General features: G+C 41.2%; 1 protein-coding gene across 1 annotated transcript in view; it reads left to right on the top strand.

Moving 5' to 3' along the window:
- The first annotated feature begins 3,114 nt into the window (after positions 1-3,114).
- Positions 3,115-18,034, top strand: part of PRKD1 (protein kinase D1) — a 348,924-nt gene continuing 334,004 nt past the window's right edge. The window contains exon 1 of the mRNA XM_055556386.1: positions 3,115-3,617. Coding sequence (XP_055412361.1) covers positions 3,354-3,617 — 264 coding nt within the window. The 5' untranslated portion in view covers positions 3,115-3,353. The remainder of the gene's footprint in view (positions 3,618-18,034) is intronic.

Here is an 18,034-nt window from a genome sequence, read left to right as displayed (position 1 = left end):
CTGTTATTTCTAAGTTGAATACCTAGTGGCATCTCAAATTCAACACAAAGCAGAAATCTTATTTCTCCCCAAACTTGCTTCCTCTCTGTCTTCTCTGTATCAGTTATCAGCACCACCATTAGGCTAATTGCTCAGAAATCTAGGAGTCTTTCACAACTCTGCTGTTCTCTTACTTCTCATAAACCTCTGATTCATCATTAAGACCTTCAGTTCTGACTCCAAATTAGATCCTGCAACTTTACATTTTTTAGTATCTGAATTTAACGACCAGAGTCATCCAAGCCATATATGTCTTTAGACTGGACAACTGCTAATATCCAACCTGGTGTCTCTGCTTTGACTCTTTTCTCCTATACACAGAGCCAGAGAGTGATTTTTTTAAAATGCTAATTAAATCTTATTATTCCCTGCTTTAAAATCTTCCAGTGGTTGGACAGTACACTGAGAATAGAATGAAAACTCTTTTACAATGGGCTTTCAAGACATTTTGTGATCTGGCTTCAACCACATCTCTGACCTCATCTCAGGTACTTGCCCCTCTTTTCCTGTGCCTTGAAAATGCTAAGTACATTCTTGTGTTAGTTCCTTTACACCAGCTGTTTCCTATGCCTAGTTCGTAATTCCCCCTGATCTTCTTAAGGGCCTTTTCTGTCATTCAGGTTTTGGCTCAAGGTCAAGCAAAACTAGCTTTTTGTAAGGCCTTGTAAACTGACCAGCAGACTTTTTTGTCTGGTAATAGGAAATTGTGGGAATATTGACTTTATTCAGACTTTAAAAGAAAATGAAATACATTTTCTGACATTAAAAAACAACAGAGAACCAAAAGGCATAGCATTAAGAATAATTCCACTCTTCTTCTTGTTGTTCCTTCACTAAATTATGTCCAACACGTTTGAGACCACATGGACTGTTGCCCACCAGGCTCTTCTGTCCATTGGATTTCCCAGGCAAGAATACTGGAGTGAATTGCCATTTCCGTCTGCAGGGGATCTTCCTGACCTGGGGACAGAAGGTGAATCTCCTGCATTGACAGGCAGATTCTTTACTGCTGAGCCACTGGGAAAGGCCATGCTTCTTCTAGCTTAGCTGAATCTGGTATATTAGGGAAATTGCTTCCGCAGTGGCTCAAGTGGTAAAGAATCCATCTGCAATGCAGGAGACATGAGTTTAATCCCTGGATCAGGAAGATCCCCTGGATGAGGAAATGGATACTCACTCCAGTATTCTTGCCTGGAGAACCAGCGGACAGAGGAGCCTGGCAGGCTAAGTCCTTGGGGTCGCAAAGAGTCGGACCCCACAGGAGCATGTGATGGATGGATGGAGGGATGGATGGATAGATGAAGTGAACCACTTTTTAAGTAAGTAAACAGAAACTGCCAACACATATGTAGATCTTCTCACACCATCAAATCCAGAGACAAAACAATTCAGGTCTCTTCTAGAGCAGTGAGTGACAATGCCTTTGAGGACATTCAGGTCTCCATTACTGACCCTGGGGAAGAGGCTTGAAGAGAAAATCACCTTGAAATGTCATGTCTTGGGTCAGAAACAGAGGTCAAGACATAAACAATGTAACAGTACAAAATAAAACACACATTATTAGTTTGCCTGTGTGTGTTTGCACATGCGTGGGTGCTTGTGCCGTATAAGGGGAAGGACTAGGGAAGTGGAAAAGCGGGCTACATAATTTGTCTGTCTCCCAGGCTTCCCTGGTGGCGCAGTGGTAAAGAATCTGCCTGCAATGCAGGAGACATGGGTTTGATCTCTGAGTGGGGAAGATACCCTGGAGAAGGAAATGACTACCCACTCCAGTATTCTTGCCTAGAGAATGCCAAGGATAGAGGAGACTGGCAGGCTACAGTCCATGGGGTTGCAAAGATTCTGACACGACTGAGCAACTAACACACTGCAAAATGAAACAAACAAACAAACAAACAAAAAACCATTAAGTATTCCAAGACGGTGACAGTCGGCACATCACTGTGGCAGGGCCTTTCAAAGGTCGAGGCCCTGTGCATCTGCACTGTCACCCGCCCTGTGCAGTGTGCGAAGCATGCCCTGGTGGGAGAAGAGTAGCATTCGTCTCCAAGCACCCTTCCCACCTCCCCACCCCCGCCAAAACTACAAGAAAGGCAACAACAGGGAACAACTATCAAAACTAAAGCCGATGGTGCCCAACCTAGATGGTAGCGGCGCTGGGAACATCACTGGTATATATAAAGCTGACTTTACAATGAAGGAACGGATTCTGAGGACTTTGCGGGGTAGAAGCTTCAGACACAAAGAATAAGGGTAAGGGACAGAGACTGCATCAGACCTTCCTCTTTTTTTAAAATGTAGACAATGAATGCCTTCTCTTTCAAAAGAGAACTTAGTCTGAGTTTAGCAACTTATGTCTGGTGCCTTGGGAGCTGCGGTGGAATGCGTGGGCTTTGGTATCAGGGTGTGTCAGTGTCAAAAAAAGTAAAGACAGGTTAAATATATTTCCGTGGATTGGCTTCCCACCCTCTTTGGCAACGAACCCAAGGGTTCCTGGAAGGACCCGGGATGTAAGTGGGTTTCCGAGGACCCTCTATTTTCATCCTCCCTCCGAAGGTAAGACCCACGGAGAACCGCAGGGCTTGGCATTCTTGAGTTTAGCACAGGCCACCTCACGGGCAGAAGTGCGTCGTCCTCGGACATTTGGATGATGTGGCGAGGACTGTGGGGACCGTGAAGCTCCTGGTCCCGGGCAGCGGGCTGTAGGAAGGGCGCCCCGTCCCGTCCGCAGTCGGGCAGCCGGGACAGCGAAGAGAGCGCGGTCCCGGAGGGAGGGAGGAAAGGGTCGAACCATGCTCGCGGAGGCGGCCCCATTCCCTGCCGCTCAGTCCTGCCCGAGCCAGGGGAGGCTCAGGCCCAGGGAACCTCGGGCGCACGGGGCGGCCACCGGGCACACTGTGGCCAGTGCGGCCGCGCGGCCGCGGCTCTTGCGGCTCCGGCGCCCGCCGGGTGGTGGCTCCGCAGTGCCCGCCCCTCGCTCCCCTACCCCGCCCCTCGCGCCCCCTTCCCCGCCCCCGCCCGGCGCCCCGGCCTCGCAGACCCGTCGCCCCGTCCCTCCGCGCGCGCCGCAGCTGCTGCTCCTCCGCGCGGCGGCGCCGCCCGCGCTGCCGGCGGCGCAGCCCTCCCGCCTCGGCCATTTTCTCTCCACCCCCTCCCCTCCCGATCCTCATCCCTCGCCCTTCCCCCCGCGCGGGGACTTTTCCGGAAAGTTTTTATTTTCCGCCTCGACTCTTGAAGAAAGAAGCTCGCAGCTCGGCGGCAGCAAAACTTTTCAGCCGCCGGGCCCCGCGGCCCTCGGCGCGCCTGGCCGAGCGATGAGCGCCCCTCCGGTCCTGCGGCCGCCCAGCCCGCTGCTGCCCGTGGCGGCAGCAGCGGCGGCGGCGGCGGCCGCGCTGGTCCCGGGGTCCGGGCCGGGGCCCGCGCCGTTCCTAAGTCCCGTCGCGGCCCCGGCCGGGGGCATCTCCTTCCATCTGCAGATCGGCTTGAGCCGCGAGCCGGTGCTGCTGCTGCAGGACTCGTCCGGGGACTACAGCCTGGCGCACGTCCGCGAGATGGCTTGCTCTATCGTCGACCAGAAGGTAAGGCGCCGCGCGACTCTGAGCCCGGCGCCTCCCCGCCGCGCTGGGGGCACTGCCCTCCGGCCGCCCCTCGCCGCGCCAACTTTCCGGCTCCGGGGGCTCGGCCGGCAGCCAGCCTAGCCGGCGCTCTGGAAGGGTCCCACACCGGCCGAGGTTGGATGCCCGCATCCGAGGCTCTGCACTTCGTGTTGTCCAGTTCTCCCCTTGCCCCAACCTCTTTCTATTCCCGATTTCTCTCCAGTCTGCATCCTTCTTCCCCAATTCCATCCCTTTCAGGACATTTCCAGGTGTCTTCTATTTTCTGGTCTCACCTCTCCCTCTCACTAAAGACTTCCCGGCTCTCCCCTCTCTTCGCTCTGGACCCTGGACCAGCACATTCCTGGCGCCGAAATCTCCTTCCTGCACTAGAGTTTCCCCGGGGACGTGCTCAGCACTATTTCAGCACCACTCCCTTCCCCTTCAGGCCCCTCTCCCAGCTCAGATTGATGCTGAGGAGTTCCTGGAATGATCTAGAGAGGAGGAATTTCTCACCTGTCAAATAAGCTTTTAAGAGAGAATGATTGACTCGGCCAGCTGTGAAAACAAATGACCAGACCACAGCTCCCCACCTCCTTGTGGTCTTCTATTCACAACTCTGAACATGGGTGCAATTTTTTCAATGATAAATCTGAAAGTTGCAGCCTTCTGGATTTTGATTCCCAGGGCACTGATAGTGGAGCTTTGGAGCCAGGACACAGGCATGTGAATGGGAGGGGTTCTGTCCAGGAGCACCCCAGGCTGGCTGTGCCCCTAAGTTTGAGGCTGTGGGACTTTGGACAGCGGCCACCAAAGGCAGGGTGGAAAAAGAGCCATTATCCTGGACCATGCCGCCCAGGGAGGAGACCTGGCCCGCCTATCGCTGTTTATAGTGCGATTCTGAATTTCAGGTTGTTTCTGTGGCGGTCCACAGGGGAGTCGCATGGAAGGGGGTGATAAGAGTGTAAAGGAAAGGGGGCCATGGCGCCAGTCTTCTTAGTGTAAACAGCAAGGGTTTCTGGGTGGAGACAGAGGTCTCTAAAGGTGCTGAATTTCAACCCTGAAGGACTGACTGGTACTTGCCTTATAAAGGTCCCTTGAATAATCATGAAAACTTTCTTTAAACTGTTTGGAACAGAATTTGCTAAACCTATGTGTTGTGAATTGTAGCACTGAGCACAGAAATATTAGGAAAAATCCCTAGGGAGAAATCACTAGTCTAAAAGTTGTAAAAGTTCTGGAGGCCAGACTAAGTTAACAGGGAGTGTCAGGAGTTTTTGTTTATTGAACGGAGTGACATTTTATAATACGTGTGACTCTTAGTTTTTTGCATCTTCCACGTAAATGGCAGATACTGCCTAATTCTGTTTTAAGTCCTATCATATGCCTTCTCCTCATCAATACTGTTGGAGAAGGCAATGGCAACCCCTCCAGTACTCTTGCCTGGAGAATCCCAGGGACTGCGGAGCCTGGTGGGCTGCCGTCTATGGGGTCGCACAGAGTCGGACACGACTGAAAGCGACTTGGCAGCAGCAGCAGCAGCATCAATACTGTGAAGTGTCCGTTGCAGGTTAACAGGAGCCTGCTCCTGGGCACTGAAAGCCTTCCCTTAATGGAAGTTGCAGTCTACAACAATTTCCATTGGAGTGCAAGCCAGTTAATTAAAGGACAATACTGAATAAGCACATAAAGAACCTAAGATAAAGTTTCTTAAAGAGCTAATGTGATTGTATAGAATTTTAGCTGAAAGCAAGTGAGTTACAGATAATATTCATTGGGTCAAATTAATATGGACAGACTATCTTTGAACAGTTTTTAAAGGGCGTGCCTGTGCACACACCTGCACACACACACATACACACATGCGTATAGCCACACCTTGATGGAATTTAGAATGAGGAGAAATATGCATGTTTCAAGAGGTTTGAGACTAGAAATTGAATGAAGAGTGAATTCTTATCTCTGTAACTACCAAGAGGAATGCTTTGTGGAGGGGATGATATGTGTTCTGGAGAGCAGCAGAAAGTACCTATGGAATACAGAGGACCTGAGGATAGTGACTAGAATATTTAGAGAAAGTAAAATTATGAAAAGGCTTTTCAATTAAGATGAACTCAAATTACTAGGAGTCTCTGTATCTTCTACACAGAGACATCAAATCAAGGACAGCTGAAAGATGGATTTGCTTTGTGGAATATGTTTTAGAAGGCCAAAAATGTTATGGCAGAAGGAAAACTGGAGTTCATGAGCTAGTAGAATCCTGAGCCAAAGCTCTGGAGGAGAGACCTGGAGAAACACTGGCAAAGGGAAATCACCAGTCCTGGTGACTGATTTACAAGGGGAACCCCTTCCTTTTCTATTTATTCTAGTTCTGTCTCTAAGAGTTTGAGAGTTTGTTTGGGATAGCCGAATAAAGATCTCACTTACACTATTTTTTTTTTTTTTTTGCAGGGGGGGGGAATGTTGTGGTAAAGAGAGAGATTTAGAGATGTGTGTGGATTTGAGAGTTATTTATATACAGGATACTGTAATTAAGTACTCAGTAGGAAAAATTTTCATCTATCTGTTTTCTGTCATCTATCTTGAGATACAATTATTCCTCAAGATTAAGAGGGCTGAGTATCCATCACAGGATAGCAGAGACAGAAATGGAGAAGGGGGTCAGTGTGGAGTCAAGGAAATGGGAAGAATTTCTTTGTCCCTTATTTCAGATTCTCTTGAATTACTCTCTCAAGATACTAACTCAGAGATAGGATGACAGGAGAGAAAAAGAAATGGAGGAAGGGAGAGAAATGAATGTTTTAGGACAGTGCTGGGATTTAGAAGTCATTTACAGTTTACTATGTAGAATGGAGCCCTGTAGAGTTCTCAGCAGATTTCTCTAGATTTTCCGAGCCCTCCATATTCATTGCGTTGTAACATGTTAAGAAGGTTTTCACGTGATAGCTTTGAGAGTTTCCTAAATACTAACAGAGATCAGAGTATCTTAAATCTTTGGAAGTATTAGCTGACAGTTCAGTTTCTATCAGCAACATTCATGGGACAATTTCCGTGGGATGGACAACTGTGGAATGAGCTAAATAAGAGAGGTCCGTCTCTGAGAAATAGTATTTTAAGTTATTGTTGCTATTACTTAGAACTTATGGTTTTTCGTTAATCATGTAGGTTTGCTAAGTGGCAGATACATGATTATGCTTAAAAATTTTTGATGGTAATTGAGCAAAAATATTCTGATTTTAAGATAAATGTACCCTAAGTATGTACTGAATTATATAGCTAAAGAATTTTAAAAAATATTTTTTAATATTTAATATAGTTTTTATATTATATTGGAGCATAGTTCATTTACAGTGTGTTTCAGGTATACAGCAAAGTGATTCAGTTGATTTTTTTAAAATAGTTTAGGTGAAAAATCTAAAGTGTCACATACATCTTGGTATGTAACACTTTATGAATATAGAGACAGTATCTTTGGGGAAATATTAGTTTCATGTTTTCTCTATATTACGCTTATTTCTTTACTTTGTAAGCATGTAACCTTGAAGGCTGGTTGTATATGAAGATATATATATCATGTTAGATAGTATTCATGACTATTGTTTTCTGGAGGGTAAAAAAATGGTTACAGTAATTGACTTCATTTTGAAACATTGTTACTGTCTACTATCAAAAGAACCTTGAATATGTGCATCTATGTGCACACACACACACTTTTTAAAAACAAGCAGTATTAATTTAGGGATGTGGAATGCAATTAATAGGACTATCCATTCATTTTGCCTGTTATCTTACTAGATAGACAAGTCCTATTTCCCTTTTGAACTTACTTAAATGAAGTAATAGCATCTCTAAGGCTCCTGGCATATTTTCACTTTGCATAGTCATTTTTCTGACCAAGGGAACTAAGAAGTGAAATTTTAGGGAAGAGAGCTCATTAAAGGTATAATAAAGGATAGTGTCTTAGTTTGAAAGCAGCTGTGCTCTGTTTATAGTTGTTTTGCTTTCTTAATTATAAACTGTTTTCTTAACACTTGTAGTGTCACTTTAATTTTTATTGTTAATTTTAGCTATGCTACTTCTACACAGATTGAAGAAACTGGGAGTGACTAGCTGTTTGACCAGGTCAGCACACATAGACCAACAAAATCCTTTTAAGCAAATAGATGTTTGGGTTGTAGGTTTGTATATTTTTATTCAGAATTTACATTTATCATCACTGTATTGTCATCATTTATACTGTCATCATTGTCAATTTACAATTGTCATCATTTCTGTTATTTCTAATTTAATGATGAAGTATAGAATGTGTCAGTTCATTACGTGATTCTTAAAGTAATATAATGCTTTAATACGGTGTATTTAAAATTTTCAAGTTTAGTTTACAATAAGATTATATTTTGATATATATGTAATGCCTGTTAATACATGTCTACTATATACATATGTAGTATATTGTCTAAGTATCTAAGGGTGTTTTGAAACATAATTTTGAAAGCCTAATTATCTGTGTATAGCCACCATATGTTAAAGTATTGTTTTATAATTTGCATTATAGGCTGCAAAATTGAGGCCTCATTATATATCTTATAATGCAAAAGAGAAACTCTGCTTTATGTTTTTTCTATCAATACACAGAACTAAAAACCTTTTCATATCAGTGTATGCTGTTGAACACTTTTCCCAAGGAAATATTTGAGTAAGCCTTCCAAACTTTGGGCTGGGAGAATTGGACAATTGGCTGTTTTGACAAATATATGAATTACTTTAAATCTTTAGCTCCAGGATTAAAATAAATTGGAAAGACTTTTCTGTGCCAGCTATAGTCTGTGTGTATGTGAGAGAGGAGGTTAGAGGCGGAGCTGGAAACTATTAGTACTTTATGAATGTGTTGCTCTGTATCACCAATCTCCTGTCATAACCGTTAAGGGAGATTTGAAACTTTATTTTGCCAATTACTTTTACTCTATTTGTGAGATGATTGTATGTAGGTCTTCACTATTTATTCATGGATGCCTTTTAATGACCTTACTAGACAAATCAAAATCCTATAAATGTATGGTTGTCACTTATCTAAGATTACTTTGAAGAGTAAAGATAATATGTGTAAACGATTAAATATACTGTCGGTATATAGGTGACTAATAAATAGTATTACAGCCCTGGGATTTCTTTGGAAGGAATGATGCTAAAGCTGAAACTCCAGTACTTTGGCCACCTCATGCAAAGAGTTGACTCATTGGAAAAGACTCTGATGCTGGGAGGGATTGGGGGCAGGAGAAGGGGACGACAGAGGATGAGATGGCTGGATGGCATCACTGACTCGATGGACGTGAGTCTGAGTGAACTCTGGGAGTTGGTGATGGACAGGGAGGCCTGGCGTGCTGCGATTCACGGGGTCGCAAAGAGTCGGACACGACTGAGCGACTGATCTGATCTGATCTGATCTGATATGTGAGGCTTTATAGACTAGCATACTGTTTTATTAACAAAAGAAATGTAAACTCTGTTGTCTTGTTCTTATCTCAATATAAAATTAAAGTTGTATTAAAAAGCAATATGGCCCTAAGGCCAAGGTAACATTTTTTTCCCTTGCCCTCTACAATAGGGCAAATGTTATGAGTAGTTGCTTTTTGATACTGCCTCTCAATTTTCAACCTCTCAAAATTTGTCAAGGAGCCATTTGATTATTATCAAATGAAAAACACAAATGTTGATAAAGATCATTATATTGCTTTTTATTATTTTTGACAAGTTGATTTAATTCCTTTTCAATTGCAAGTGGAATTCCAATGATATCTCGTTTGATAAAAAGCAAAATAAAACAGGTGATGGTACCCCATTTGACAGTATAATAATTCTCAGATCTGGTCCTCAAGACAAATAAAAAGTTATTTTGCAAATTAATCATTGATGTGAGGAGGAACACACTTGGAAATGGCTTATAGAGATCACATTTTGCTGTCTTGCTAGCATCTAGAGCTAGTTTGCTAAACTGTTACATCTGATGAATAGCTGATAGTAACATAGTTGTGCACATGCAGAAGTGTTAGACTGGGGCTAGAGGCGATTTTACTGGGGAACAGTTAAGATAGAAGTTTGGCTAAGCCAGTCACAAGTCTTTCTCCAGATCTTTTCACCAGCTACTACTTAACACTCATGGAAGTTCATGCTCCATTATAAAACCTTCAGACAACAATGATCAGTAGTTATTCATCCAGCCTTTGAAGAAAAAAAGTGGAATGCATAATTATATGAAACCTATATATTGATGTGTATTACACAAGAATCATTGAATAAGTTCTCAGTTCAGTTCAGTTGTTCAGTCGTGTCTGACTGTGACCCCATGAACTGCAGCACGTCAGGCCTCCCTGTCCATCACCAACTCCCCGAGTTCACCCAAACTCATGTCCATTGAGTTGGTGATGCCATCCAGCCATCTTATTCTCTGTCGTCCCCTTCTCCTCCTGCCCTCAATCTTTCCCAGCATCAGGGTCTTTTCAAATGAGTCAGCTCTTTGCATCAGGTGGCCAAAGTATTGGAGTTTCAGCTTCAACATCAGTCCTTCCAGTGAAAACCCAGGACTGATCTCCTTTAGGATGGACTGGTTGGATCTCCTTGCAGTCCAAGGGACTCTCAAGAATCTTCTCCAACATCACAGTTCAAAAGCATCAATTCTTCTGCACTCAGCTTTCTTCACAGTCCAACTCTCACATCCATACATGACTACTGGAAAAACCATAGCCTTGACTCAATGGACCTTTGTTGACAAAGGTCTCTGCTTTTTAATATGCTGTCTAGGTTGGTCATAACTTTCCTTCCAAGGAGTAAACATCTTTAATTTTATGGCTGCAATCACCATCTGCAGTGATTTTGGAGCCCCCCAAAAAGTCAGCCACTGTTTCCACTGTTTCCCCATCTCTTTGCCATGAAGTGATGGGACCCGATGGCATTATCTTAGTTTTCTGAATATTGAGCTTTAAGCCAACTTTTTCACTCTCCTCTTTCACTTTCATCAAGAGGCTCTTTAGTTCCTCTTCACTTTCTGCCATAAGGGTGGTGTCATCTGTGTATCTGAGATTATTGATATTTCTCCCGGCAATCTTGATTCCAGCTTGTGCTTCTTCCAGCCCAGCGTTTCTCATAATGTACTCTGCATAGAAGTTAAATAAGCAGGGTGACAATATATAGCCTTGACAATGCTCCTTTTCCTGATAAGTTCTCAAGCTATAGTGAAAGACTAGTATAATCATCAAGGTAGCAGGGCTGGACTCAGATTGGAGTAGAAATGAGTAAAATTCAGTTCCATTGGAGTTGATCATAACATAGAGGTTCTTTTTAAAAATATACTTGTTTGCATTGTTTTTGTGTGTTGAAAATAGCTAATGTTTTTGACTTTGGATAGTCACCTCAGTTCATCTGTAAGATCTAAGCCCAAATGTGGAAATACAGGTTAAAAATATAGGATGCTTTTAAAGATAGTGCTCATCTTTTAATGTCCCCAATATTATTCTAGAGATGTTTTGAAAATAAGATTTAAGTTTCTTAAGTCTTTCCTTGAGGCTGAAATATGTTAGAACAACATAAAACAAAAAGAAAAAGTGCATCGACTTTTTCTTTCTTTTGATAGAACTTAGATACAGAGAAAATGGTTGTCTTGCTCACAGATATTAAAAGTTCTTTTCCATCTACAAGAATATGTGAAATTTCCCCCAGGAATTCCTCTGATACTGTCAACCAAATATTTTTTTCCCATTAAAAACCAATAATGACAGCACCACTTGAAGTTATTTGGCAGCAGAGAAACCCACATTATGCTGTTTCTTACTTTGTCTTTCTAGCCTCACAGAAAACAGATAATTAAGTAAATAAGGCCTTTAATTACATGGCCACTGTGGCCATTTTGGAATTTCTTACAATTTATATACTTAAAAAGGTGAAAATTGGTATAAGAATACTACATATTGAGACACAGTTATGCCTGTCCAAATTTATAATTTCCTATATAGAGATTTCTTCCAGAGTTTCACAAAGGGTGTATTAGACAAAAGCTAGACAGTTGATACAGCAGCTAAGCAATGTTGGCAAATATGAAGATTAGATTTTTAAATATGCAATCACACACAGATTTTGTTCAACTTATTTTAGTGAAAAGGAAAAAAAGTTATGTACTTTTCATTGCTGCACTGGTTCATTGGCTTTTATTCTCTCTAGGTCACTGATTGTTGAGGAATTTGTTGAATTTACTGCTTGTATTTAGGCACAGTTTCAAAAATGTCTGAATTCCTTGCTTCATAATTGTCAGCAGTCATTTTTTTTTTTTGCATACATGTCATGAAATGAAGGAAAAATACGAATATGATCATGAAAAAATGAGCCACAAGCCACTATGGTTTTCAGCATTGTTAAAAGCAGGAAGGAATTGAGGGAATGGTTGGGTACAAAAAGGGTGGCAGCTAAGCTGTGGTGATGGCCTTGAATCCAGGGTGACTGAGAAGATTCGAGTAGGTTACCAACAGTGAGAGACTAGTGGCACCTGAGGACGGGTGGCAGCACAGCCCTGACCCCTTACGGATTCTGTCAGCAGGATTGGTCCCATCAGGGGAAGCGGTTGGGAGGGGTCTGGAAGTGGCTTTTTACATGCAGGTAGTCCTTTTGAGAAGTTTTCAGAATGTCACAGATGAGGGGTTCCAATAGCAACTCCGTGAGGACTTGACTGTGAGAGTTTCAGGAAGGTTCTGCTCGTGGTAACAGACGCCCACAAAAGGGAGCCTCCAGGAGCCACACCTTCCTGGCACGGACTCTGTGTGCCTGTCTGTATCTTAGCTTCTTGGCATTTGTCGTGTCTGATTTTCACAGTAGCTCTTTGTGATAGTCATTTTCTCTCCATTTTAAGGTTGAAGGAGCTGAATAAGGGTCAGAGAGGTTAAATCATTTACTACTCCAATCATGTAACTATTAAGTAAAAAGCAAAACCACTCAATTCTTTTTTCCCATCACTGTAGGTAATCCTAAGAACAGGGAGAGCTGGAATGGCCATAGGTCTATACAGAGTCTGAAATGACCAAATTGAGAGGGAGGGGAATGTTAAACTCCCTTACATTAAACTCCCTACTTAAAAACACTTCAGCTTTGACAGTGTGATATTAGTTCTGTTAGTTTAAATTATTTCTTAGTCTAGAAGACTTGCCTTATTTTGGTTCACATCCCAGTTAGTGGTCAGGTCAGCTGAGATTCTAACCACTTTGGGGGATACGACTGCATGTCCCCCATCTTATCAGTGGCAAGATACGCATAAGGGACATGAAATATGGACTCTCTTTGGGGATATTAGGGCCTTTAGAGATATGTGATTGCCTGAAGTAGTGATATGTTAGAAACATGGATTACCCTTGAGGAGTCATATAAACTGCAGTGTATCTACTTGTTATTTATATATTTATTTATTTAAATAAATATCTACGTAGTAGAATCTGGTTTGGTGTTTGCTTTCATTGTACTCCGGTAAGAAGATGTAAGGATAGCCAATCCTCACCCATCTTTATAAATTTCCAGACACCACTGTTGTTTATCCAGAGAAGTTAATTATCCTGTGTGATTAAATTTCCTGGGTTGGTTCACAGCACTTCCTTCCTAGGAAATGTGGACATGGAGGTGTTTTGGAAGAAGCGATTATGGTAAGAATATGTATTGGTCAAGTGTGGCTCAAGACTAGTGGATGTAAAGTATCTTAGCTACCTGTGAAAATCAATGAATCATTTCTTCTTAAATAGGACACTGATTGTGAGAATTCTGAGAAAATAGTTAAGGGTCTTAAGAAAACTGCCTGTCAGTGGTTGCTTTTCATTTGAGAAGTATGTGGATTGACTGTGTGCATATGCTAAGGATTGTGGTTTGCATGTATGATTCCTCTTTTCTATAAATTTAATGTATTTGTCTATTTTTGGTCACTTATGAATTAGCCTACCATAAGGTAAACTTGCACTTATACATAATCAATTGCAGGCCACATGGAAGTTTTCCTTTCCACTTTAGTTCAGTCTGGATTGTGAATTTCTCCTTTGCATTGTCTGTGTACAGGGCTAAGGCCAGCACTTCCTGTGTAGACTAATTGTACTGTCTTTAGGCTTTACAGAAATGTAATTGCTTGTATAAGTGGACATGATTTGATTTAAAGTATGACATAACTCAGTTTTATACCAAGGGTTCCTGCCCTGAATGACTGTTGGGAAGCATATAGGAACGTAGTTATATTCAGCCCTGATGGATTGGAAATGTACCTGAAATATTGCCTGTCTTTGATATATTTTGGACTTTGCAGCTTTAGTGTAATGGACAAGTTCCTAGGGAATTCTCTTTTGACATTTCTCACTGGTGATCTCTTGGGTGACAAGAAGGCAAAGACCTATCTGGCTGTAGTAGAAATCTGAATTTACTAGATGTTTCCTAGTGTAAGTACTATGCCTGTAAGCCTTATTTTGAGATAACCCATCTTGAATTAGGAGAACATAGCATCAGTTGCTGTTCAAGGAGTAGTTAAGTGAATTGCTCATGCCTAGCTCTTCTCTCGGAGAAGGCAATGGCAACCAACTCCAGTACTCTTGCCTGGAAAATCCCATGGACGGAGGGGCCTGGTAGACTGCAGTCCATGGGGTCGCTAGGAGTGGACACGACTGAGCGACTTCACTTTCACTTTTCACTTTCATGCATTGGAGAAGGAAATGGCAACCCACTCCAGTGTTCTTGCCTGGAGAGTCCCAGGGACGGGGGAGCCTGGGGGGCTGCTGTCTATGGCGTCGCACAGAGTCGAACACGACTGAAGCGACTTAGCAGCAGCAGCAGCAGCTCTTCTCTATCAGTGATCAGTGCTGAGAAAAAATTACTTAGGTTTAGAGTAGTTTCTTGACAGGAAGGTTCTATGCCCTTCCCTTTGATACATGGTAATTCCATCTGCCACTGTGGCACCTATTAGCAGGCAGTGGTGGCTCAGGGGCTAAAGCATCTGCCCGCAATGCTGCAGACCTGGGTTCGCTCCCTGGGTCACGAAGGTCCTCTGGAGAAGGAAATGGCAACCCACTCCAGTACTCTTGCCTCGAGAATCCCATGGATGGAGGAGCCTGGTGGGCTATAGTCCATGGGGTCGCAAAGAGTGGGACACAACTGAGTGACTTCACTCACTGTGGCACCTATTGTCACCTGGGATGTAGATTTTTAGAGTATTTAAAGAAATCCAACAGCTTGCATAGATTTGCAAAGAATGAAAGACTAGATCTTGCATGATCTTGGCTTTTATTCAATTCTCTGGGAAGAAGATGGAGCAAAAGTGAACATACAATAAGAATGGACTAATTTAATTGAGTGGAGTTACATAGAGTGACCGGATGCACACTTACCTGGGACAGTCCCAGTTGTGTCTGTTGTCCTGGAAATCCTTTAAATTATATGTTTACTGATAAAAATGGTGGACTTTTAAGTTAAAAACAAGCAACAGACAAAAACAGAAAGAAAACCTTACTTAGGGCAGACATTGTGTTGCCTTTTGGCCAAATGTCCTTGTATATTTAAAGATAAAAGCAAAACTTACATGTCAAATCTATTTCATGGAGTCTTCAGATTATATATATTAACTATGTCACTTTGAATAACTATTTTAAGTGGATTCATGGGCTAAAAACAAAAACCTTACTTTGATTAGATTACTATCCCCTTTGATCAAAAGTTTCTGTATAACTTTAAGATATAGCCAATGTTTAGAATTGATTTCATAAACCAGTTAATTAGATCTGACTTTGAATATAGTATCTAAAATAATTTGCACTCTATTTTTCCAACCAGTCAGTGTAAATCAAGGTGCCATGATACTTATGTATGTGTTTTTGTTTCAAACAGCAAATAATTTTACTTATTTTGATGATTCATGCTACCCTTATTAATTCAAGTAAGTAAACAGAAAGGCCTGCCTTGAAGCTCTTGTACCCTTGGCAACCATCACAAAGGCAGAATACTCTGACTTACATGCAGAGGGATAACATTATCATAGTTTCACGTTGTACTATCTTTTATTCTCTGGTCTGCAGAAAGTATAATGTGGTTAGCAGAAAGAAAAATTGCAAATCAATATCCTTGATTACTTAGAAAACTTGTCTTATATTTAAAAAACAAGTAGGCAAATAAGGGAGATAATTTTTTGGAAATTGTGTTGTCCCATGATAATAATGTGTAGGTTATAGCTCATATTTTCTTAAGATATTTACAGGTTGAGCCTGGAAGAAGCAAATATATGAGTTATACCTAGTCCTCTATGCTTGACTTCTATTGATGATTATACTGTTGAAGTAATAGTAAGAATTTTAGGTTCAGAAATTACAGTGTTGAAAATAATGCAAGTAAATGGGGTCTAAAGCCATTTGAAAAGAAATTTGATTTTGTATGATCATTTGTTTAGAATTTTCCATGCATGAACTATTATAATTTTATATTTCAATTAAATAATTGTTTTTCTGTTTTTTTTTTAAACCTATGTTTTTCTTTTATTTTGAAAATTATAGAATTGCCACATATAATGGCTGAATAGTGATCCTCAAAGATGTTCACATCTTTTTTTTTTTTTTTAAACTTTACAAAATTGTATTAGTTTTGCCAAATATCAAAATGAATCTGCCACAGGTATACATGTGTTCCCCATCCTGAACCCTCCTCCCTCCTCCCTCCCCATACCATCCCTCTGGGTCGTCCCAGTGCACTAGCCCCAAGCATCCAGTATCGTGCATCGAACCTGGACTGGCAGCTAGTTTCATACATGATATTATACATGTTTCAATGCCATTCTCCCAAATCTTCCCACCCTCTCCCTCTCCCACAGAGTCCATAAGACTGTTCTATACATCAGTGTCTCTTTTGCTGTCTCGTACACAGGGTTATTGTTACCATCTTTCTAAATTCCATATATATGCGTTAGTATACTGTATTGGTGTTTTTCTTTCTGGCTTACTTCACTCTGTATAATAGGCTCCAGTTTCATCCACCTCATTAGAACTGATTCAAATGTATTCTTTTTAATGGCTGAGTCCACATCTTAATTCCTGGAACCTGCAAATGATACGGCAGAAGGGACTTTACAGATGTTGGCTGAGGATTTTGAGGTCAGGAGAGTATCCTGGATTCTCTAAAGTAATATTAAGAATTTTACATGGGTGGCCAGTCCCATCATGTAAACCCCTAAAAGTGGTGAATCTTCTAGGATAGGTCAGAAGGATGTGACTGAGAAGCAGGAAAGATTACAAGCATAAGAAGGACTGTATTCCTGTAGCTGACTTTGAAGGAGGAAACGGGCTGGGAACCAAGGAATGCTGGGGTCGTTATGAGGGGAAAACAGGAGGAGACCGAGCATAATAATAGGAAGAGATGTGACAGAAGAAACTGGGGTGGGGGGTGGTATTTGAAAAACAGGTCTTGAGCCAAGCCATACAGTTGAAGCTAGAAGCTGAAAAAGACAGGAAAAATGATTCTCCCCTAGAACCTTTAGAAGAACCACACATTGACTTTAACTCTGTGAAATTGACTTTGGACTCCAGAACTCTGAGAGGATAAATTTGTGTTTTTCAAAGTTGCTAAGTTTGTGGTAGTTTATTACAGAAGTAACAGGATACTAATATACCACGTTAATGGCCGAAAAGGTGAGAAATTCAGATAAATTACAAAATGAGAGTTCTCATTCTATAAATGAATATGCTCATCATAACTCATATATTGTTCTTTTCTTTTTTCATACGGTACTTTCTATGTCAAGTTTTAAATATAAAGTGTTCAGGGCCTTGGGGATAATTTTTGTGTGAAGGCTATTCAGATATTTACATTGATTTTAGAATTTAGTTTTCAAGTTTTTAAAGTTACAGATTCAGATGTTAGTCTTAATCTTTCTAGTGCAACTTATATTTTAAATTTTTACTCTAGGAGACAATCACATATAAGAATCTTTGAAGAATTAATATCCTTTGCAAATCCAATTATTTGGATACTTTCAAACATTTTAATGTATTTGATTTCCTTTAAATACTGCAATCACCTGCTTGATAAACCTTTATATCTTCTTAAGTAATTTTTATACATTTGATAAATGAAACTTATAGATACACAAATATGGTAAAATTTAAGTTCTTAAGTATTCCATTGCCATATACATAAGCCAAAATTAAAATTAATTGCCTAATTATATTTACATAATATATAAGAAAAAGTATTAATAAAAGCATTAATATGATGTTTTTGACTCTCTTAAACTTTCCCCTATTTAATTACAAATATCCCCATTTTGAAAGATCTTTTTCTACCTGTGAAATAATTATGTGATTTCACATAGTTTGTGGAGTTCCCTCTCCATGTAAATTCTACAGTTGTCTTCTCCT

This window comes from Bubalus kerabau, chromosome 19 (assembly GCF_029407905.1).
Source record: "Bubalus kerabau isolate K-KA32 ecotype Philippines breed swamp buffalo chromosome 19, PCC_UOA_SB_1v2, whole genome shotgun sequence".
Taxonomy (NCBI): domain Eukaryota; kingdom Metazoa; phylum Chordata; class Mammalia; order Artiodactyla; family Bovidae; genus Bubalus; species Bubalus kerabau.
This window is presented reverse-complemented; position numbering and strand designations above follow the sequence as displayed.